General features: G+C 46.0%; 1 protein-coding gene across 1 annotated transcript in view; it reads right to left on the bottom strand.

Annotated features, from left to right (window-relative positions):
- The window catches only part of RHBDL3 (rhomboid like 3), a 137,688-nt gene extending 127,765 nt beyond the window's left edge, over nt 1-9,923 (bottom strand). Inside the window, exons 1-2 of the mRNA XM_032212050.1 lie at nt 9,795-9,923; nt 4,261-4,410 (exon numbers count right to left, since the gene is read on the bottom strand). Coding sequence (XP_032067941.1) covers nt 4,261-4,410; nt 9,795-9,923 — 279 coding nt within the window. The remainder of the gene's footprint in view (nt 1-4,260; nt 4,411-9,794) is intronic.
- Between the last annotated feature and the right edge of the window lie 13,273 nt (nt 9,924-23,196).

The raw sequence follows: 23,196 nt of genomic DNA, 5'->3' as shown, positions 1-23,196 counted from the left end.
CAGCTAGAGGCTTAAGCTATTACATGCAAATAATTGTCCTCTGCATTTCCTATCAGATCTTACTTCATTTAATAAAAGAGAACTTGCTTTCAATATTTTTTAAAGGAGAAGATCATTTGGCACAGTCTCTCAGGGCTGGAATGCTGCTTTCTTGCAGTTGATTTAGTTACAAAGTGGACTAACAGTGTATTAACAAATATCTATGAAGATTCTCTCAGTCATTCAGGTCATGGTGTCAGGCCTGCAGCCAATTCCTTTTGGGATCTTTGGCCTGCCACACTAATATTCTATTCTACTATACTGTTTCATTAGTGGAGAATTGGGAGGGGGAATAGTAAGGAATAGAATGTGATGTGGTCAAAATAAAATTCCTTTCTAGAATCCAAGGTCATCCTTTGTCTAACATCCCACTATCTAACATCGCTTTTTAAAGTCTCTGCAGCGGAAAAGTAACATACCCACTGAGGTGAGCCCAGTGATTGCAAGATGGAATTAAAAAAAAACCAAGATTGGAGACACTTTAAATGCTAGACATTCAAGGAGCTATAATTAGGGAGGGTTAAAAGCCGGTTTGCTTCTGAAAGGCTGGTTCCGGTCTCTTGTGTAATATTAAATGCAGCTTCTTCTCTCTAATTACATGTATTGTTAAACACAGCTTTCCCAGGTAATAATACCAGGCTTATGATTACTCCCTGGGAAAGAAATCCAGCAAGTCAAATGTCTTTAAATATTAAGGATGGGTACAAGAGTGAAGGAATCTGATACTTCCACTGAGACGGTGTAGAAAATCCTCCTGTAATCAACATATATTCCTGGGAAATCTGAATTTGGAGCCAACATGGATCTCAGTCGTGCAAAGAAACAGGCCGGGGGGGAGGGGCAGGGGGAATTAAACCACCACCCAAACCTCCCTTCTCCTAGCAAATGTAAGCCTATGACAGAAGTCTATCAGCTTCTTGCTCTCAAAGATGCATTGTGTACAGTGGTGGGATTCAAATAATTTAATAACTGGTTCTTTGCCCTAATGACTGGCTGGGTGTGTGTGGCCATGGTGGGTGTGGCCAGGGGATGTGACAGACAGTACTTGGCCTCTTGCACCTCCTGGGAGCAAAAATGGATCTCAGAGGGGCACCACCCCACACTCCGTTTTGGGCCTAGTAGGCCTTCCTGCAGTTCCTGGGAGCAAAAACGAGCCACGTGGGGGATGCCCCTCCCCCCGAGGCCCATTTTGGGCCTAGTAGGCCTCCCTGCAGCCTCCTTGGAGCAAAAATGGACTGAAGGGGGGCTGCGCTGCACCCCACACTGTGCCCCGTTTTGGGCCTAGTAGGCCTCCCTGCACTTACCTGGGAACCAAAACGGGGTGCGTGGAGACTCCTGGAAGAGGCGGGGCAGGAAGGGGCAGGGCCATCCAGCGATTTAACAACTGGTTCGCCTGAACCAGCCCAAACCAGCTGAATCCCACCACTGATTGTGTGTCTTGAAAAATTGGGAAGCACCACTGGGCTCTGGGGTCTTTCATGCCTTATTTTTAAATGCTTTATGTTATTGCTCTCTAAATGACCATCTTAGCCAAGCACAGCAATAGGGCAAGTACAACTCTCTGCAAGGATCTAAAGTCACTTATTTTGCTCGCTCAGCTAGAGGCTTAAGCTATTACATGCAAATAATTGTCCTCTGCATTTCCTATCAGATCTTACTTCATTTAATAAAAGAGAACTTGCTTTCAATATTTTTTAAAGGAGAAGATCATTTGGCACAGTCTCTCAGGGCTGGAATGCTGCTTTCTTGCAGTTGATTTAGTTACAAAGTGGACTAACAGTGTATTAACAAATATCTATGAAGATTCTCTCAGTCATTCAGGTCATGGTGTCAGGCCTGCAGCCAATTCCTTTTGGGATCTTTGGCCTGCCACACTAATATTCTATTCTACTATACTGTTTCATTAGTGGAGAATTGGGAGGGGGAATAGTAAGGAATAGAATGTGATGTGGTCAAAATAAAATTCCTTTCTAGAATCCAAGGTCATCCTTTGTCTCTACACTTCTGCACCTGACTGGAACTGGATGGGTGGAACAGCCAGCATGGCAGTGGGAGATTGGACCATGTGATGTGGGTGTGGGGGCAGGATCTTGAACTTTCAACTGGGTGGGGAAAACCGGGAAGCTTTCAGATTCAGGTTTTCCCAGATGTGCCAACATGGCTCTCTTAATAAATTGGAACTTTGAGCAATACTTTGCCTTGGAGTCTGATTTAATTTTGGATGTTATTTGGAACCCTGACACATGGTTGTCACAAAGGTGCTTTTTCAAAAGGCAACTGGATTTTGTTTTCCCTTGAAGACCTTTCGCTTGTCTTCCAAGAAGCTTCTGATGGATAGGTGGATAAATGCTTACATCCTCCATCATTCAGTCAGAACTGAAGGAACTTCTTGGATGAGAAGCTCCTTCAAGGAAAAACACAGTCCAGTTGCCCTTTGAAAAAGCACCTTGACCACACAGCTACCTCTCTAGCAGTCGGCAGCCTTCCTGACTTCCTAGATTTCAATTAGATCCCAGGGAAGCCATCAAAAGGAAATTCTTCAGGAGATATAAGTTGCCAAGGAGGTTTCCAAACTGCAGCCACAGCAGCAGTAGCCACCTGTAGCAGCTCAGTAAAAAAAAAAGTGAGCTCAGAAACATCAAGAGAAATTCAAAAGTTGTTCTTAAGCTCCCTGAGGATGGGAGGGGGGGGGGGAATAACCCAGAAGCTGCTTTCACCAGGGAAGAAAAAATGAAAGAAATGGCAAGGCAACAAAGATGATCTCTCACCCGTGTTTTATGGCTCTTGTTCCTATCAGTTGAAGTTTATTCCTGTAATCTCCGAAGTGATCTTTCTGAAATGTTAACCTGCAATGTGATTATGGTAATAAGCCTTCCATCCTATGGGCAACCTGTGGGTTCTTTTGCCTGCACAGACTCGGCCACTTTAAGGGACGAACCCACATTAGAAGTGCGGCAAGAAATCTTTTCTATAAATAAAAATACCAATCAATAAAGTGCCAGCAAGAGCAGCAGAAATCTGGGAGATTTACTCCTACGAACTTGTACTTAGGAGTAAATCCTATCAACTTCAGTAGGGCTGTCTTAATCCATCCTTGAACCTAGCTTCCATCTATTCACCCCTAACTCTCAGCATATTTAGCTGTTCATGTTTCAGGACCTAGCCACAGGAGATGCTAGGTATTCTGCATCCCGTATGGGGTGACAGGATTCTCGTTTAAGACCGCATTCACACAACACTGTTAGACACAAACTTTAGCATAGAACTCATGTGCACCCAACTCATAGTTAATGTCTGGTCCGGTGTGTTGTACAAAGCCTGAAAATGGGGTTAGCTGAATGAATGGCAATTTGTTTATTGATAGGAGAGCTATGTGTAGCTCAGGGTTGAACAGTGGGGTCCTTGATGCTTTCTGAGCTTGGTTGCAAATCCCCAGTTTATTTCTTTCATTTTTAAAATCTTCCCATCTCCATCTCCATCACAGGCATTTAGCTGTGGGATATGGATCATGCCAATACAACGCATTGTATAGCAATAGCACTTAGATTTATATACTGCTTCATAGTGCTTTACAGTACTCTCTGGGAGGTTTACAAAGTCGGTCCCCAACTATCTGGGTCCTTATTTTACCAACTTCGGAAGGATAGAAGGTTGAGTGAACTTTGAGATGGTCAGGATTGAACTCCTAACTGTGAGCAGAGTCAGCTTGCAATATTGCATTCTAATTACTGTGCCACCACGGTTCCGTATAAGAACTTTTGCAATATTGCTTGTTAATCACTGCGCCACCACGGCTGCGTATTAAGATCTTAGGGGCTAAGAGTGAATGAGAAACAAATAGAGGGGGTTTCAATGAGATTGTGCAATGCACTGTCCCTGAAAAATGCTGAACATGAGTGTAATCCAATCACCCTGGAAGCACAGATTAACACGCCTCTGCAGAAAGTATTCAGTAACTGCTATGCATAATTGTTACATTCACTTTGGGCCAGTACACTTTTCCCAAAATGAACCTGCCTTACATTGCAGTGCAAACAGAACCAGGCCCAGAGCATTGTACTTTAACTCAGCTAGTTATGTCTCTATTGCCCAACCTTCCCCATGATTCCCCATGCCCTTATAATTCTGTTTTCCATTTATTAAGGGGGGGGCAACCCCACCAGGCCCTGGAAACAGGGCTCTTTCACAAAAAGCTCCATCTATGGCACGATATGCACCTACCTTTCTGGCATGCTTCTGCCCTTTGCTTGGGTCGCCCTGTGTTCTGGTCAAGAAAGGCTGCTCTGCAGAGGGCTGATGTCTTGGCAACTGTGGTTGTGGACCATTGGTTGGAGTAGAAGATGAACCTTGGTTCCTTCCCGCTCTAGGGTTCTGTAATGCAGGAAGTAATGGGATAGATGGTTAGGAAGAAGGTAAGAAACAGCATATGGGTTTTCTGTCTGCCACTTGGGCAGAGGTTAACTTAAAATACAAGCAAAGTTTACCAACAACTTTCTTCAAGGGATCAGATGCTGAATGTCTACGCAATTGTTATCACCCAAGATGACTGTGGTAGGATCAAGCTATTCTCACCCCAGTCTATTGGATTAGAGAACTGAAGATGGAAATCTCCCAGGGGAGAGAGGCATAGTTGAGATTTGGGTGGGAGGGATATTTGTCATATGACTGCTAAAAATATCAATCCTGAATGAACAAATTGGCAGTTCAGAGAGTTGTCACGAAGGTGATTCCCATACAAACTTCACCAAAACCTGTAATGGATTCAATACAATACAATAGCAGAGTTGGAAGGGACCTTGGAGGTCTTCTAGTCCACCCCCCTGCCTAGGCAGGAAACCCTATACTGTTTCAGACAAATGGCTATCCAACATCTTCCTAAAGACTTCCAGTGTTGGGGCATTCACAACTTCTGGAGGCAAGCTGTTCCACTGATTAATTGTTCTAATTGTCAGGAAATTTCTCCTCAATTCTAAGTTGCTTCTCTCCTTGATTAGTTTCCACCCATTGCTTCTTGTTGTGCCCTCAGGTGCTTTGAAGAATAGTTTGACTCCCTCTTCTTTGTGGCAGCCTCTGAGATATTGGAACACTGCTATCATGTCTCCCCTAGTTCTTCTTTTCATTAAACTAGACATACCCAGTTCCTGCAACCGTTCTTCATATGTTTTAGTCTCCAGTCCCCTAATCATCTTTGTTGCTCTTTGTTGCTCTTCTCTGCACTCTTTCTAGAGTCTCCACGTCTTTTCTACATCGTGGCAACCAAAACTGAATCCAGTATTCCAAGTGTGGCCTTACCAAGGCATTATAAGGTGGTATTAACACTTCACGTGATCATGAGCCAAGGTGGCGCAGTGGTTAAATGCAGCACTGCAGGCTACTGCTAGATCAGCAGGTCAGCGGTTCAAATCTCACCGGCTCAGGGTTGACTCAGCCTTCCATCCTTCCGAGGTGGGTAAAATGAGGACCCAGATTGTTGGGGGCAATATGCTGACTCTCTGTAAACCGCTTAGAGAGGCCTGAAAGGCCTATGAAGCGGTATATAAGTCTACTGCTATTGCTATTGCTATTGATTCTATCCCTCTGTTTATGCAGCCTAGAACTGTGTTGGCTTTTTTGGCAACTGCTGCGTTCCATGTTGTTGTTTTTTCATATAGCCTGGGCAGTGAGACTTGGGTCTGGAATTCCAAAGTTCCATGAGCCAGGATTTCAAAGGGTTCAGGCATGAAGGAGCTTGTTGCTTCTACAAGATAACAAACCAAGCCCAAGAGATTCCATCTGAACATGGGAGATTACACCTGATGGAGTGATATTTCACCCTACGTCAGCAACATCCATAAATATTCATTTCTCCCTTGGTTTTTAACTGGCATCCTACGAGAATTCCTTTGCATGTGTGCCCTGCCCATGTAAGCCCATTTCTAATCTGCCATGATTCCTATCCGTGGAATCCTAGCAACTTATGAAGTTGCTGGGGTTTATTCACAAAGAAACTCTAGCCTCCCTTTGAGGATGCCATAAATCTGAAGCTGTTTCCATGAAACAGTCCAACCAGTTATACAAGCCTAAAACTAAACTGCTTGGGTTTGCCTTAAGATTACACCACAACCTGGTCTTCTCCAACACATCTGTTGATGGGCTAGAAATGCAACACCCATAACGTCTCAATCAGCATGCAGGGCCCAAAATCAGAAAAGGCTTTTGGGGATTGTCTTTATGGTCTAGATATCTTTAACACGTAACAGGACGGACTACAATTCTTGAACTGCAAAAACATCTCTCAGGCAATAAACATTTGGATAATGTTTGATTTAATGTGCCAAGTTGGTTTCATACAAGAACAAGGGATGGGGTTTAGTGCACAGAGACATAGTCTCTTGGAAAAGTTCTAGACTTGAACCATGGTTTACAGGCCTTCTATCCAATTTTTAAAAAAAAATCATATTATTTTCTCAGTTGAACTCCACCCCACATCTCATGTTTCAGATAATGGCAGGGAGATTCTTAGTTTGCAAAGAGGTGCTTCAGGATGACTCCATTCCCTAAAAGAGTTTTTCCTAATGAAATGCCTTCCAAACATCTGGATTAAAACGTCTATTTAGACCAAAGATCCATCTTACCTGTTGAATGCACCTGAGTAGCATGCATGAACTGGATGGGAAACTCAGCCATTGAGGCAGGGGGCTTATGCCAAATGGACAGCTATATAATTTTCACAGGAAAGCTGAGATTTTCCAAATTTTCTTTCCGTTTGGAGATCTTTGGTTAGTTGGTTGTTGTTGTTTTTTAATTATGTCAAGCCATTTTAGCGTTAAGACTATTGCTTCCATGCTACTACAGTGTGGACTTCTGGCAATCCTGCTATTATTATCATTTTTAAAGACTCTAGAATCTACAGAAAACAGGTTTGGGAACTGTGGGAGCCTTCAGAGTTCATAGACTTCACAGCCCTACACTATAGCCCATACCAAACTGGCTGCACATTGCAAGAAGGAAAAAAAAAGAGAGCAATTCTAAAGAACTGTAGTGGTGCCCCATTCAGACAGAATAAACTTCCTTCCTTCCTTCTCATTAGGTGGCCAATAAACTTTGGCCACCTAATGAGAAGGAAGGACTCACTGGAGAAGAGCCTAATGCTGGAGAAGATTGAGGGTAAAAGAAGAAGGGACGGCAGAGAATGAGGTGGCTGGACGGAGTCACCGAAGCAGTTGATGAGCTTGAATGGACTCCAGAGGATGGTAGAGGACAAGAAGGCCTGGAGGAACGTCCATGGGATCGCGATGGGTCGGACATGACTTTGTGACTAACAACAAAAAACTTCCTTGAATCTTCTGATGTAGCCCATTTCTTTAAAATGTATTAAGAATTTAATGAGAAGCTTGGAGAATTTTGCACATCCCGCACAGAGTGAAACCAGAGGAAGATTCACACAGATTCCCCTCTGGAGAAGCAGAATGGAATCACCAAGTGTTACCTGGCTTGTTTTTCCAGTGGTCAGTTTTCAGAAATACAGAATACAGAAAAGAAAGGTCTTCCTTAGAGTCCTGCCAGAATGAGCATCCACAGAATTACTCCTCGGAATAAGGCAATTCATTGTACAGATGCTTAAATATATGTGCTATCTGTCTATCCCTGGGACCTCTCAGCAATTCATCTTGCAACAACAATGGGTTAAGAGCAAAGCGGGACATCTTTAAATCTTCCAGAAGACAGTTGTGGAGATGAAGAGGGATGCATCCACCAAGAAAGATGCTGTACTTGGTTAAATAATAAGGTTCTCTGTTTAAGAATCTTTAGAGATTAAGGCTTAAAACCAAGTTAGGCTGCTTAGTAAGATTGGAAGTTCACATTTAACGCACAATGTCACAGTTAATGAGCATGCATATGGACATATTCTAAACAGGCTGTGGGGGCTTCAGAGCAATGTAGTTTTGACAAGACGTTTTCAGAAATTCTAGAAGCCATTTCTTGTAAGCAATGTTAACATGAACTTAGGAGTAACTACATTGGCAGAGATGAGCTGAGAGTCATAACCTGTAGTTCAGGCATACGTGTTATGGGGAAGAGAAGTGATAAAGCCTGCATCATGACACAAACCCCTTCGTTTCTATCCTGATATCAGAACACAAGTAAGAAAGAGTGAGGTTTGCGTCATGATGTCACTGCACACACGTCATAGAGGTTTGCATTTAGGGCTTGCAGTCAAAGCAATACAATTATATTGGGAATTCCCTAAAGGAGTGGTTCTCAACCTGTGGTCTGCAGACTCTTGATGGGGGGAGGGGGTGCAATGTCATAACAGGGAATCCACGAAGGCTTGAAAAAATGTTATGATTTAAATTTTGACTTAAGTCTTGGGGTTCCATGCATGGCCACGATCCATGACCACAAAGAGTATTTAAAAGGGGCCCAATGGTGAAGAAAAGGTTGAGAATCAATGCACTAAAGAATTCAGGGCTTGCTTCAGAAGCCTTTCCAAATTATACTGTGTTGTGTTACATATTAATGTTCTCATGTCATCAACCAGAATAAGTTAAGGGAAGGACATTAATACAATGTACAACAGGACACAGTTATTCAGCCAGAGAGAAGCACAGTGGCAATGCGTGATAAACCTGAAGCAATTATCCAGCACTGAAGTAGGAAGTAACAATAGGCTAGATTTAAACACTGATTTAGCAGGGTTTACGCATGAGATTAAAGAATGTTTGTTTTAGCCCTGCTTTGTTGAATAAATCATAATGGTGGGGTCCACACATCAGATCCCTCCTGAACCAAACCAAAGTATGAATTTTCATGATGAATGAAGCCAACCGTCATTCTGTTTTTCTATGAACTCTCTCTAAGTAAGCAATTTAAGGAACCTGTTTGGTTCTGAAAGCAGCCCTGCAAGACAAGCAGGTGAGCCTAAGAGATGGGATGGGCAAAGATCATCATGTGCAGCTCAATAGGAGCCATGCATAAGGCCAAAACGGACCCAGTATATGAGATGTGTTGACACTCTGTTCTTTTTTATCGCAATTGCTCATTCAACTTTTAACTCAGTTAAGTTAAGTTATAACCGCCATTCCTGGACATATATATGCAGCCAGTCTATCTTTCTATGACCCAGTCAGTAATTTCCCAACCAATGAATTTTCAGCAATTCAATGCTGACAGGGGAGCTCTGAAAGACCACACATCTGGGAGTTGCCTGGTTTGAGAAACATTTGGCTGCCTGTTTTAGGCTGTTGTTTAGTAACAAACATTTGAGAAGAAAGACACAATCAATTAAAAAAAAACTCTTCTTAAGCCTCATAATTAAAACCAAGAAATGCATCTGTTTTTTTTAAACTGGCTCTTCCTAACCTGGTGCCTCCGGTTGTAAAGGACTTCAACTTCCATAATCCCCAGGATGGCTGTTGTGTTATTCAATATATTCAGAAACACCAGATCGGGAAAGGCGAAATATATGCTTTATAAGAGGGGAAACACCACTGGCCATTCTATTTATTATTCAGTGTCCCAGAGATTAAAAGGGAGGGGAGGAAAGAAAGCTAAAAAGCTCTGGTCCTGGGCACACTTTCTCACGGGTAAATTCAGCAAGGCTACTTCCCCGCAACCTGCGGCAGAAAACCCACAAAGATTCCGGGAATTATCTTCCGACTTTCTCTTGCTATTAAAAAAATAAAAATCAAACTTCCCTCTCTGGGATGCTAAGGTTTACTTTTCAAGAGCTCGAAGCCCACGGAGGGGCGAGCGACCCCCATCGACAGACTTACGTCCTCTGCAGCGCCGGGGAAGCCCTCCTCCGCGCTCTCCAGGACCTCGATCGCTTCTGCCTCGGAGCAGGCGGCCACGGCAGGGGAAGGCTTGGCAGCTCGGGCCGGCTCCGGCAATCCGTCTCCCATGCTGGGCAGTGGCAGACGCAGGCCTCAGCCGCCGATCCCCTCCCTGCCCACCTCGGGAGGGAGCTCCTTTCACTTGGGGGCGCGGGCAGCCAAGAAAAGGGACGGGGCGCGCCCAACTTTCAAAGCCGCCTCCGCAACGCGCGGCTGTCCCGGCGCCCTTCCATTGCCGCTCGCAGCCCAGGACCAAGAGGTCGCCTTCAGGAGCGGGAACCCTGTAGGACGAGAGTCGCGGCGGCGCGATCGGGTTCCCCCACGGGCATGATCGGGCTGGCTTGCCTCGGCTCCGAGTCCAAGGGCTGATCCGGGGAAGGGATCCGCGAACTTATTACGGGCAGCTTCCCCACCTTTTTTAAAAAAAAAATATTGCAGGGAGATTCGGCCAAACTTTTGTCCCTCGGGCAGCGCGTCCCGTCCACTCTTAGCAGACGACCGTTCAAAGCGCCTTCGGGCACGGGGTCCGCACCGTCGCCTCCACCGCTTTAGTCTCACGGGGAGCCGCGCCGCCGCGCCACGCGGGAAAACGACACCCGCTCTTCCGTGGCGTCCCCGGAGCCATCGCCGCCTTCATCCCCTCCCCTTTTCTGTCTAGGAAGTGGGGGCCGCGCTCCTTCCCAAGATTGGCAGGGCGCCTCTCCCCGCTCCCCCACTCTCCGGGGCTGCTACACCCCGCAAAAGATTTCCTAGCCCGGGATCCCGGGAGGAGCTCGCCCGCCTAGAGTTGCCGATCCTTCCCCCGGCTTCTGCTGCCGCCTTTACAAGCGCTGCAGAGGCGCAGAAGTTTCCGCCGGCTTTTCCCTCGATGGTGGCGGATCCGGAGCCCTCTCCGGCTGCAAAGCACCGCAACCAACCAGGCAGCAGCCCGGGGAAGGCGAGAGGGCACGCGGGGCGAAGAGAGCTCTCTCCTTCTCTTCTCCGGTGACCTTGCAAAAAAAAGGAGGGGTCGGGGGGGTCTCCCTCCCAGATGCTCCCGGCGTTGTCAGACTGGCAATCTCGGCCTCTCGATGAGCCGGTAACTCTGCGACCATCTCGGGACGGCCGCGCAGGGAACGTCGCCGGCTGTTGCCCTAAGTCCGCTTTGCGGAAGGCGAAGCAGCCGATCGCTACGAGGACTCAACGGCGACCCGCTTCCAGCGCCGGCAGGGAAAAACCATCCGCTCCCAGCCCGGACGAAACGGCAGAAAAGGCAACGAGGCGAGGAAGAAGCGACGCTCCAAGCCGGCTGTGGCTCTCAACGGCACGTGGGTTGCCCCGGCTGGCATCTCTCGAGCCCGGAGGGGTGGGGGCCCTTAGAGCGAGCGAGGGAAGCGCGTCCTCGCCGCCGGCACCGGCCTCAGGAGCGCCCTTTGCTGCATTGCTTCGCCGACGCCGACGCCGGGATTTTTCCTCAGGGCGGCTTGGCAAAGCGGCTGCCCGCAAGATCTGAGGGGACGGGATGAGACGGGACCGGTACGGGACCCGACGCGCCCTTCCTGGCTTTCTGCCCAGCCAGCAGCCTCCCCGTCTCTTCCCTCTGTAACTGCGCGCTAAAAACCGGGCGGGGGAAGAACAGAGAGAGAGACGGGGGGGGGGGGGGAGTGATTTATTGGAAGTTTATTAATCGCCCGCCATCATCCACCTCAGCCGGCTCCCCCTCCCTCAGCGAGGACACCCGAAGTGGGAGTCCCGATTACTTTCCAGAAAGAGCGGGATCTTGATTAGCATAGCGCCGCCCCCTTGTTTACATAGGGAGAATGACGCGTTGCGGAGCGCACGTGGTCAATGCGCCAGCGGTGGAGAGTCCGGAGCGAGAGAGCCGGTGGATGGGCGGGGGAGGGGGAGAGAGAGGCTTTCCTTCGGAAATCCTCGGGCAGCAGGTGGCAGAGGGGGCGGGGCTCCACCGAGAGTAATCCCGGGGGCTCGGCTTTTTTTTCTTCCTTCGGTAATCTCCGTCGTTCGTTTGTTTAAAAAAAATGCAAAGGAGGTTTTCTGTCAGAATAGGGCACCATCGTGCCTACCGTCCCTGTCCTATTGTCCCCGTTTATTCGTAACCATTTCATTCATGCTCATGTTTATTCTTATACCTATTAACTTGTAAACAATTGACAAATAAAATATAAATAAATAAAAGACCTGCCTGGCTTCCTTCTCTCCTATCGCTGCCCAGGAAGGCTATAAAGCAGAGGCCTTCAAAGTTGGCAACTTTAAGACTTGTGGACTCCCAGGATTCAGCTATGCTGTCTGGAGAATTCTGGGAGTTGAAGTCCACAAGTCTTAAAAGTTGCCAAGTTTGAAGGCCTCTGCTATGGATCCACCACGGTCTTTATGAGCCAACCGATGTGCTGGGAAACCACAGGCCCTGGATCCACCCACAATTGTTTCTCAATAGAAGATTGCCTTTCCCTCGTCTTGGTATCAACAGATCCTATAAAGATGCTATAGAGCAGTGTTTCTCAACCTTGGCAACTTGAAGATGTCCGGACTTCAACTCCCAGAATTCACCAGCCAGCATTCACCAGCCAGCAACCAGAAGGATCAGCACTAATATGTGCTTCACTCCTGGCTTTCTGACAAACAGAAGGGGAATTAAGTTCTGGTTTCAGTTCAGCTCAGTTTAGTTTTAAAAAACTTAATCTATGTAGTTTTAACATTTAATATTTTAATTATAAAGATGCTATGAAGAAACAGCAGGTTGGCTGCAGCCAGTCTTTAATACAGGTAGTCCTTGGCTTACGACCAAAATTGGGCCCAAAAATTATGCTGCTAAGCGAGATGTTTGTTAAGTGAGTTTGGCCCCACTTTATGACCTTTCCTGCCACAGCAGTTAAGTACATCGCTTCAGTTGTTAAGTCAGTAACACGGTTGTTAAATAAAACTGGCTTCCCCATTGACTTTGCTTGTTAGAAGGTTGCTAAAAATGATCACATGACCCCGGGATGCTGCAGCGGTCATGAATACAAGCCAATTGCCAAGTGTTTGAATTTTGATCACGTGACCGTTGGGGAAGCTGCAATGGTTGTAAGTGTGGGAAAGCAGTCATAAGTCTGTTTTTTCAGCGGCGTGGTAAGCTTGCAGAGTATTAGAGTATTTAGAGTATTTATTAATACTTATAGGCCGCCCTTTTCCCTGAGGGGACTCAGGGCAGCTTACATAAAATGAGGGAAGGGGATATACAGACAATAACACATACAATACATAGAGTAAAATAATAAGCAACATTCATTCATCATTCGGGTGGGGGCAATTATCTTTGTCCCCAGGCCTGACGGGCTAGCCAGGTCTTGAGGGCTGTGCGGAAGGCCTGGACGGTGGTGAGGGTACGAATCTCCACGGGGAGATCGTTCCAAAGGGTCAGAGCTACTACTGAGAAGGCTCTCCTCCTTGTAGTTGCCAGTCGGCACTGACTGGCAGATGGAACTCGGAGGAGGCCTAATCTATGTGATCTAATTGGTCGCAGGGAGGTAATTGGCAGGAGGCGGTCTCTCAAGTACGCAGACCCACTACCATGAAGGGCTTTGTGAGTGACAAGTAGCACCTTGAAGCGCACCCGGAGATCAACAGGTAGCCAGCGCAGCTCGCGGAGGATAGGTGTTATGTGGGTGAACCGAGGTGCACCCACGATCACTCGCGCGGCTGCGTTCTGGACTAGCTGAAGTCGCCGGATGCTCTTCAAGGGCAGCCCCATGTAGAGCACATTGCAGTATTCCAGCCTAGAGGTCACAAGGGCCCGAGTGACTGTTGTGAGAACCTCCCGGTTCAGGTAGGGTCGCAACTGGCGCACCAGGCGAACCTGGGCAAATGCCCCCCTGGTCACAGCCGTCAAATGATGGTCGAAAGTCAGCTGTGGGTCCAGGAGGACTCCCAAGTTGCGAACCCTCTCTGAGGGGTATAGAATTTGACCCCCCAGCCTGAGCGATGGAGCACTGATCGAATTATTGGGAGGAAAACACAACAGCCACTCGGTCTTCTCCGGGTTGAGTACAAGCTTGTTAGCCCTCATCCAGTCCATAACGGCCTCAAGACCCCGGTTCATCACGTCCACCGCTTCATTGAGTTGGCACGGGGCGGACAGATACAACTGAGTATCGTCCGCATATTGATGGTATCTTATCCCGTGCCTTCGAATGATCTCACCCAGCGGTTTCATGTAGATGTTGAATAGTAGGGGGGATAAGACCGAACCCTGCGGCACCCCATATGTTAGGGGCCTAGGGGTCGATCTCTGCCCCCCCACTAACACCGACTGCGACCTGTCCGAGAGGTAGGAGGAGAACCACCGTAACACAGTGCCTCCCACTCCCACCTCCCGCAGTCGTTGCAGAAGGATACCATGGTCGATGGTATCGAAAGCCGCCGAGAGGTCGAGGAGAACCAGGATGGAGGGATGGCCTCCATCTCTGGCTCTCCAAAGATCATCGGTCAATGCGACCAAAGCGGTTTCTGTGCTGTAACCGGGTCTGAAGCCTGACTGGAAGGGGTCGAGATAGCTTGCTTCCTCCAAGGACCGCTGAAGCTGGAAGGCCACCACCTTCTCGACAACCTTCCCAACAAAAGGGAGGTTGGAGACTGGACGGTAGTTGTTAAGGACAGCTGGATCCAAAGATGGCTTCTTCAGGAGGGGTCTCACCACCGCCGCTTTAAGTGCGGCGGGGAAGTGCCCCTCCCGAAGAGAGGCGGTAACAACCGCCTGGATCCAGCCTCGTGTCACCTCACTGCTGTTGACAACCAGCCATGAGGGACACGGGTCCAGTACACAGGTGGAGGCACTTACAGCCCTCATGGCCTTGTCCACATCCCCAGGGGCAACATCCTGAAACTCAACCCAGAGGTGGTCTACCTCATCCTCTTGTGCCTCGGCTGGAACTGCAGGGATGGAGTCCAAATCCGACCGAAACCGAGCAATTTTGTCCGCTAAGAATTGGGCATAATCCTCAGCTCTACCCTGCAAGGGTTCCCCCGTATCCCTCCTATTTAGGAGGGAACGGGTTATCCTAAACAGGGCGGCTGGGCGGGACTCAGCGGATGCAACCAAGGTGGCAATGTGGGATCTTTTCACTGCCCTAAGTGCCCTGATGTACTCCTTGGTGCTGGTTGTTAGCATTGCTCGGTTCGATTCGGACTTGTCGGACCTCCATAGGTGCTCTAGGTGTCTCCTCCGGCGCTTCATCTCCCGGAGCTCCTCGGTGAACCAAGGGGGTCTCCGGGATCCGCCGCCTCGGAGGGGCCGTAGTGGCGCAATCCGGTCAAGGGTCTCCGATGCTGCCAAGTGCCAGGCAGCAACCAGAGTCTCTACCAGACTGTGGGCGAAAGTATCAGGAATAACCCCAAGCTCCGTCTGGAACCTTAGCGGCTCCATAAGTCGCCTGGGGCGGAACCACCTGGTTGGTTCCTCCTCCCTACAGTGGGGGTTTGGTCTCCGGAAGTCGAGCCTCAGTAGGCAGTGGTCTGACCACGACAGGGGTATGATCTCATTACCCCTCAGACCAAGATCACAAGTCCACTGCTCCGAGAGGAATACGAGGTCGAGCATGTGACCCGCTGAGTGGGTTGGGCCCCGGATTACCTGGGTCAAGCCCATGGCCGTCATGGAAGCCATGAACTCCTGCGCCCCATCAGAGTGTTCACCGAGCGACGGCAAATTGAAGTCCCCCAAGACCATAAGTCTAGGGAACTCAATTGCTAGCTCGGCTACCGACTCGAGGAGCGAGGGGAGGGCTGCTGCAACGCTGTTGGGAGGCAGGTACGTTAACAGCAGACCCACTTGACCCTTGAGGTCCAACTTTACCAGCAGAGACTCACACCCGACAAGCTCCGGAGCAGGGATCCTACGAGGTGCTAACGATTCCCGGATAACAATAGCCACACCCCCACCCCTTCTCTGGGCTCTCGGCTGGTGCAGCACCTGAAATCCTTCTGGGCACATCTCTACGAGGGGGACTCCTCCCTCCGGGCCCAGCCAGGTTTCAGTAATACATGCCAGGTCTGCCCTCTCGTCTAAAATTAAGTCCCGGACGAGAGGAGCCTTGTGAACCACAGACCTGGCATTTAGCGACAGCAGCCTGAGACCAGGGTCCTGATTACTTGCGCCATCTGGCCTCGGAGTGGGACTCATAGGGCCGGAAGGAGGGATCTCTGTAACGTAGCGAACCCTCCTTCCCCGGTAATGGCCAGCCCTAAAGTCCCCACCATATCTGCCCCTCCCTGTTACGACCGTAATGCTCTGGCCCTCTCCCGTGTCTCTGGTCCCCTCAACCACCCCCGTGTCCCCCGCATTCCCCGGCAGGTCCTCCGAATCATACATACTCATGCACTCACCCAGGCAATCCCCACGTAGCAGTTAAAAACACAAAAAATTACAACAATAATAAATAGTAAAAGTGGGACATTCATTCAATCACATACATATCCCATGCATATCCCGTAGAAAAAGAAAGAAGAAAAGACGAAAGAAAAGAAAAGAAAAGATAAATTGCGCAGTTGAGGTCACTAAATGAACTGTTGTAAGTCAAGGACTATGTGTAGTCCTTTCCATACAGATAGCAGCAATAGCACTTAGACTTATATCCCGCTTCACACTGCTTTACAACCTTCTCTAAATAGTTTACAGAGTCAGCATATTGCCCACAAAAAACAAGGTCCTCATTTTACCCACCTCGGAAGGATGGAAGGCTGAGTCAACCTTCAGCCTGGTGAGATTCGATCTGCCAAACTGCTGGCAGCCAGTGATCAGCAGAAGTAGCCTGCAGTTCTGCACTCTAACCACTGCGCCACCACGGCTCTGGATTTTAAACTACAATTGGGACCCCAAGGCAGTTGTTAAGAGATTTGCACCCAGTTTTATAGCCATTTTGGCCACAGTTGTTAAACAGCTTTTCAAACATGGCTCTGTAACTTAAAATTACTGTAGTGTTTCTATTGGCTCTATCACGAAATTTGAGATCGATCAAAATATTGAAGACTATAGATCTTTCAGGAATGCATGAAAGTCAGCTGGGTGACCTGGGACCAGTCACTGACTCTGAACATTACCCACTCATGGGGTTGTTGTGGGGAAAATAGGAGGAGAAATGAGTATTAGATACGTTCATCACCTTGAGTTATTTGTAAAAATAATAAAGGTTATATAACAATAAATAGGCAAAAACAATGATCAACTTTTTGGGAGCTCTCCCATACATGGAGACATCCTATTACAAATCTCCTTTTGATAAGGCCAGCACAAAATAGTAAGTGTGCATGTGTATTTTTTCCTGAGGTCTGAAGGGGCTCATACTTCCATCCTTTCCATACAAATTACAGGTAATCCTCGACTTAACAACAGTTCATTTAGTGACCATTTGAAGTTAGACAGGCTGTGAAAAAAGTGACTTATGTTTGTTTTTCACATTTCTGACCATTGGTCAGATTCATGACAGTTGCGTAACATGCTGACTCAGTGGTGGGTTTCAAATTTTTTTAGAACCTCTTCTGTAGGTGTGGCCTGCTTTGTGGGAGTGGCTTGCCAGCCATGTGACTGGGTGGGCGTGGCCAACTTGTAAAATGTGGTGAAACTCACTTAACAACGCTCTTGCTTAGCAGCCAAAACGTTGACTCAGAAACTCTGGCATTTGAAGCATGCAAGTCTTAAAGCTGTCAAGTTACAAGACCCTTGCACCCCTAACCCTTTAGAAAAAAAACCACAGGGGTGTTCAAACTTGGCAGCTTTAAGACTTGTGGACTTCAACTCCCAGAATTCCTCCTCTTGCTCTTCATCTTGACGATATGCAAACGGGCAGGGGAAGGAAGCTGGAACCAGTTCTAAACTGCACTGTAGATTTGTGGAACCTCTTCTATAGAAGAGGTTAGAACTGGCAGGAACCCACCCCTGTGCTGACTATAAACCACTTAGAGAGCTTAAAGCACTATGAAGTGGTATATACGTAAGTCTAAGTGCTATTGCTATTACAGTGTGGTCATGTGATCCCCTTTTGTGAGTTTCTGACAAGGAGAGCCAATGGGGAAGCCAGATTCACTTAATGACAGTGTTACTAACAACTACAGTGATTCACTTAACAACTGTGGCAAGAAAGACCTTAAAATGGGGCCAAATTCCCTTAAGAATTGTCTTAGTGAAAGAAATTTTGTGCTCAATTGTGGTTGTAAGTCAAGGACCACCTGCACTGCAATTTCTTGCTGTCATGTTAATGCAAAACTTACATATACAGATAGTCTCCTTGGAGAAGTCTGTTTGTCTGTCTGCCTCCACACACACATTCGGATGTATCCCTGCTTTGCTTCACACAGGAAAACAGATGGCAGTGTGCTATTAAAGTGTGTGTATGTTTAATGTTTCCACCTTCAGGCTTATCACTTCATGGTATCATTCCAACTTTGTATTAAACATCTGCCTCTTAGTAATTTGTTTCTTTTTTTTAATATCAATTATTACCTTGCTATTAATTTTGGTATCAACCATTAAAGTCCATTTGACACCTGGATGATAACGTTTCAGGGCTGAATTAACTTCCGCTCTATAACTCGGCACCTGCCATTTCCCAAGTGAAGCAGGGAAAGCTCACCATTGCATGTGAACCAAAAGGATGGGCTTTTTTTTTGCCACACTAGAAAATTGTTTCCATAAGAATCTTATAAAAGATGGTGATGTATTTTTCCCTTCATAATATTTGAATAGCCCTCCCAAAGCAGAACAAATACCATGTTTCCACTTTTGAAATTTGCAAGGGGCACAAAGGCAGGGACTTCAGTATCCCCATTCAGAAAGGAACTGCTTAGAGCAGGCATGTCCAAAGTCTGGCCCGGGGACCAATTGCTCCCCATTTTCAAATTTTGAGCAGCCTGCAGCCTCTTCTCCCCACCGACTCAGCCTGCCACTCATCCCCACCGGCTGGCGTATTTTTCCTTCACCGCACATTAATGTTAATGGTTCAAAGAATGTCAGGCTGAATGGTCGGCCCCACACATTTTCACCAAATCTGGTCCTCCTTGCAAAAAGTTTGGACACTCCTGGCTTAGCGTTGTTGATAATCTGTTTATTTCAGAAACAACATCCTTTGTTTATGGGCCTGTAACATGTGGTTTTATTTAGTTTACCTCTCCCCTCAAGTCAATTGCCCAATTTGTCAGACTCCAATGTGCTGCAGAAAGACTTCTGGCCAGTTCAAAGTTGCCATAGTGTTATGTTGTGAGGAAATGAGAAATAGTGCTTTCAAGATGTGATTGATTGATTGATTATGTGCCATCATGTTGCTTCAGACACCTAGTGACCACTTAGATATATTTTTCTTCAAGATGATCCATCCCTAACCTGGTTTTTTTAAGACTTCTCACATCACCATTGTGACAGAATCCATCTACTTTGCTGCCGGTCCTCCTGTTCTTCTTTTTCCTTCCACCTTTCCCAGCGTTAAAGCCTTCTAGGTCTTCACCTAATGTGCCTGAAGTGTGATGAATTGAGCCTGGTCATTTGTGCCTCAACCCTTGACACTAGGTTGACTTGTTTGATGACCCATTTGTTTGTTGTCTTGTTTATGCATGGTATTCTCTGGAGTCTTGGCCAACACCAAAGTTGAAAACTACCAGCACTCTTCTTATCCTGCTTCAACTTGCATTCACGTCTCAAGGAACATGCTGCTTTCTGGACAAATCTTCTGACTACGAATCCGGGTTGCAGCAGCATTGACGCACCTTCCTCCTGTTCTTGAGTAGGAAAAAAATATCAGGGAAAGCAACCCTGTCCTCACAGCAAAGCTTTACTGTACCTTAGCAACAGGGAAGTGGTGGCTCTGGCTAAAACTCTCAGCTTGTTGATCAGAAGGGTCGGCAGTTCGAATCCCTAGCGCCGCATAACAGAGTGAGCTCCCGTTATTTGTCCCAGCTTCTGACAAGGTGGGCAAGGATAATTGACGCGCAAAATATAGCCTCTCATTATCAAGACAACCCCTGCCTTCTCGAGGTGCCCATCGTTTTCCAACAGAAGGAGCTCTGTCAACTCTTGGGCCCGGCGAGCTCAAGTAGTACTCAGCCTAGAATCATGGATTCCATTGATTCGGGATGCATGCGACTCTACAGCGAAGGGATTGGCGATGCCGTACCGACACTAAAGACTTAAGTCAAGTAAGTCAAGCTTCTGACAACCTAGCAGTTTGAAAGCATGTAAAAATGCAAGTAGAAAAATAGGAACCACCTTTGGTGGGAAGGGAAAAGCCTTCCATGAGCCTTTGGCATTTAGTCATGCCAGCCACATGACCACGGAGATGTCTGGCTCTTCGGCTTTGAAACGGAGATGAGCACCGCCCCCTAGAGTCAGGAACGACTAGCACATATGTACAAGGGGATCCTTTACCTTTACCTTAGCAACTAAGAGGATGGGCATCTTGTTCTCCTTACAGGTTTAATAGGGTAGAGTTCCAGGAAATGATTGGTGGATTTTCCACTTTCTGTCTACTCCAAGAAAGAAATCATCTATCTGCAGGAAGAACAACTACCCTGTGGGACAAGATCGAGTTTCTGCCTTTAGTCAGATATTTTTCCTGGTTGGGATGGGAGTGGGGGTTATCCTAAGACTACCAGTCATCTGGTGAATGGAAAATACATGTAATCCTTGACTTAGGAGCACAATTGAGCTTCAGTTTGCAATAAATCTTTATATCCATTTGAACTGCCTGGATCTCCTGATTTCCTTGGTGCTTTACAGTTTCTTAGCCTATAGATAGTCCTCGATTTACAACCATTTGTTTAGTTAGTCTAAAGTTACAGTGGTACTTAAAAAAGCAACACGACCATTTTTCACACTTACAACTGTTGCAGCATCCACACAGTCACGAGATCAAAACTCAGGCACACAACATGTGTTTATGACAATTGCTGTGTTTTTATGACAATTGCTGTGTTTCAGCGTCTGTGATATTCATTTGTAACCTTCCCAGCTGTCTTCTGACAGGCAAAGTCAGACAGATTCGCTTAGCGACCTCATGATTCACTTAACCACTGTGACAAAAAGGTTGTAAAATGGGGCAAAACTCACTTAACTGCCTTGCTTAGCAGTTTTGGGCTTAAAGTTTGGACTCATAAGTCGAGAACTATCTGTAGGGTATAAACATGAAATGGTTTAAACAAAGCTTTACTGCTTAACATCTGCTTTTTTTCTATTTTTATGTTTTGTCGTCTCTGCAGTGTCTTGGTGATAAATATACACTTAAAAAAAATGTACAACATATATGCATTAGAAACAAAGGATTAGCATGAAAAAATGCAGCTTTATATTAAAATAACTGGGGGAAAAAACTTCAAATGACAGGGATAAATGGAGAAAAGTTTCAGGACTAAGTAGGAGATTCATCAGAAAAATGTTGGGCCATTTAAGGCTTTGATGGTTTAAAACAGCATTCTATGCTCCAGACTAACTAGGAACCAGCTCACTGTTAATTTAAGAGTGTATCTCTTTTTTCTAGCAATTTCTTTTTTTGCTGCCTTTTTTTTCTCCTTAAGCATTTTAATCTAACAATAGGAATATTTTATTAATCAAAACTCTTAGTATTGGTGGCAGTAATGGTACTTTTTATTTATTTCAGGTTTTTAACCAAGGTTTTTTTTTAAATTTGGTATACCATAATTCTTCAATTGTACATCTCTCATCTAATATAAACACTTCAAGCAAACTAATTAACATTCAAGACAGGGTAGCAATTTACAGTTTCTAAGTACTCATAGGAGAGATTCCTACATGCAGTTTAAACTTGGTTGGATGTCAGTAGAACATACATAAAGATAGTCAAATTATTAGTCTCCAAGCAGGGAATACGGTGGTTGGCTTGTTGTTTTTTAAATCTAAGAAAAGATGCTATGAATTAGGCCTATCTGTGCATGCATCAAGAATCCTGCATATTAAAACCATGCATAAGGCCACAATCCTACACAATCCTTACTACACTTTGTAGTAAGTGCTTTGTAGTAAGTTCTACTGAATTTAGTGGGACTTGTTGCTGGACAAGATTGTGCAGCCTAAATGGCATTATTCCCATAACAGCCTCATTTCCAGCAACTATGCAATAATCTCACCGTGTTCTATCTTTATGGGTAGTGTTCCTGTTAATACCAATTCAAAGAAATCGTTTGTAAAATTGTGGGCTGATAATGTAACACCTTTGATTAACACTCTTTCTCTCTCGTACACAGTCACACACTGGTGAGTTATTTCAGGAGGTGAAAATATCTCTGTAAAAAAACAGCAGACAGATATCTCTAGTTCTTCAGTTATCATTTATCTTGATCAAAGTATGTAATCCACAGTTCCAATTCTAACTAAGAAATCTGAATTATATGGGAGCTGCCATTCTCTCCTTCATATTTTTTTAATTAAGGAATTGTGCTGCCTATTCACACAACCTCTTGGGATCCATTGATTTAGATTTATTTTCTCCTTACTGAGTTCCAGATGATTGGAGTTTGTGAAATAATCATCAAAAGAGAGTTGTGTGAGAACTCTGGAAATACATAGGTCTTGGATTTCCATAAAGTTTTACGAACACAAGCAGGCTCATTCCCTGTGTTATGATTTTGAGAGGATAATAATATGTTTAATGATCTAATGTAATAACACAGAAAGGTCAATTCATAAATATGCAATAATAAGTGAGAGTGTTAACAGCCTGAGGAAGCTTAGAGGACTGAACCCAAACAGAAATATTAATTTCCTTATTGAAAGAGGTTCAAGTGAGCTTTGGATTTATCTTAAGACATGTTCCTTTTTTTCCCCCTGGATATCTAGCTGTCTTTTTATTTTCAAATAGAAAAATACAATCTGCACAGGTGGCAGTTCTTCATTGATTTGTGTCGGCTCTACAGAGTAGGGTCAGACTAAGAAACCAATGCTGTGTAGGTCAGGATTATTTTTATTGTGTCCGAATTTTGCAAGTCTGAATTTGCTTTCCCCTCCCTCAGTTTATCTTCATGTGAATTTAGGAGGGGCTTGTCAGAGACATTTCTTTAAGTTTTTTTTCTTGGCGGGCTCAAGTCCCTCTTATCTGGTCTTGCCTTGCCAGCAGTTCTTCCTCCTGATTTCAAGGCCATTCCCTCTACCTTCTACACCTTGTTTGTACTTAGACAGGACTCGTCTAGGGCAGGGGTCAGCAACCTTAAACACTCAAAGAGCCACTTGGATCTGTCTCCCGCAGAAAGGAAACACTGGGAGCCACAAAACCCTTTTGACATCTAAAATGAAGATAGCACTGCATATATTTTTTTACCTTTATGCTATGTATAAAAAAACCTATAATGTGTTGCATTTATGAAATCAATA

The sequence above is a fragment of the Thamnophis elegans genome, chromosome 2, assembly GCF_009769535.1.
Source record: "Thamnophis elegans isolate rThaEle1 chromosome 2, rThaEle1.pri, whole genome shotgun sequence".
NCBI lineage: Eukaryota > Metazoa > Chordata > Lepidosauria > Squamata > Colubridae > Thamnophis > Thamnophis elegans.
The sequence above is the reverse complement of the archived record's forward strand: the minus strand, read 5'-3'. Positions and strand labels throughout refer to the sequence as shown.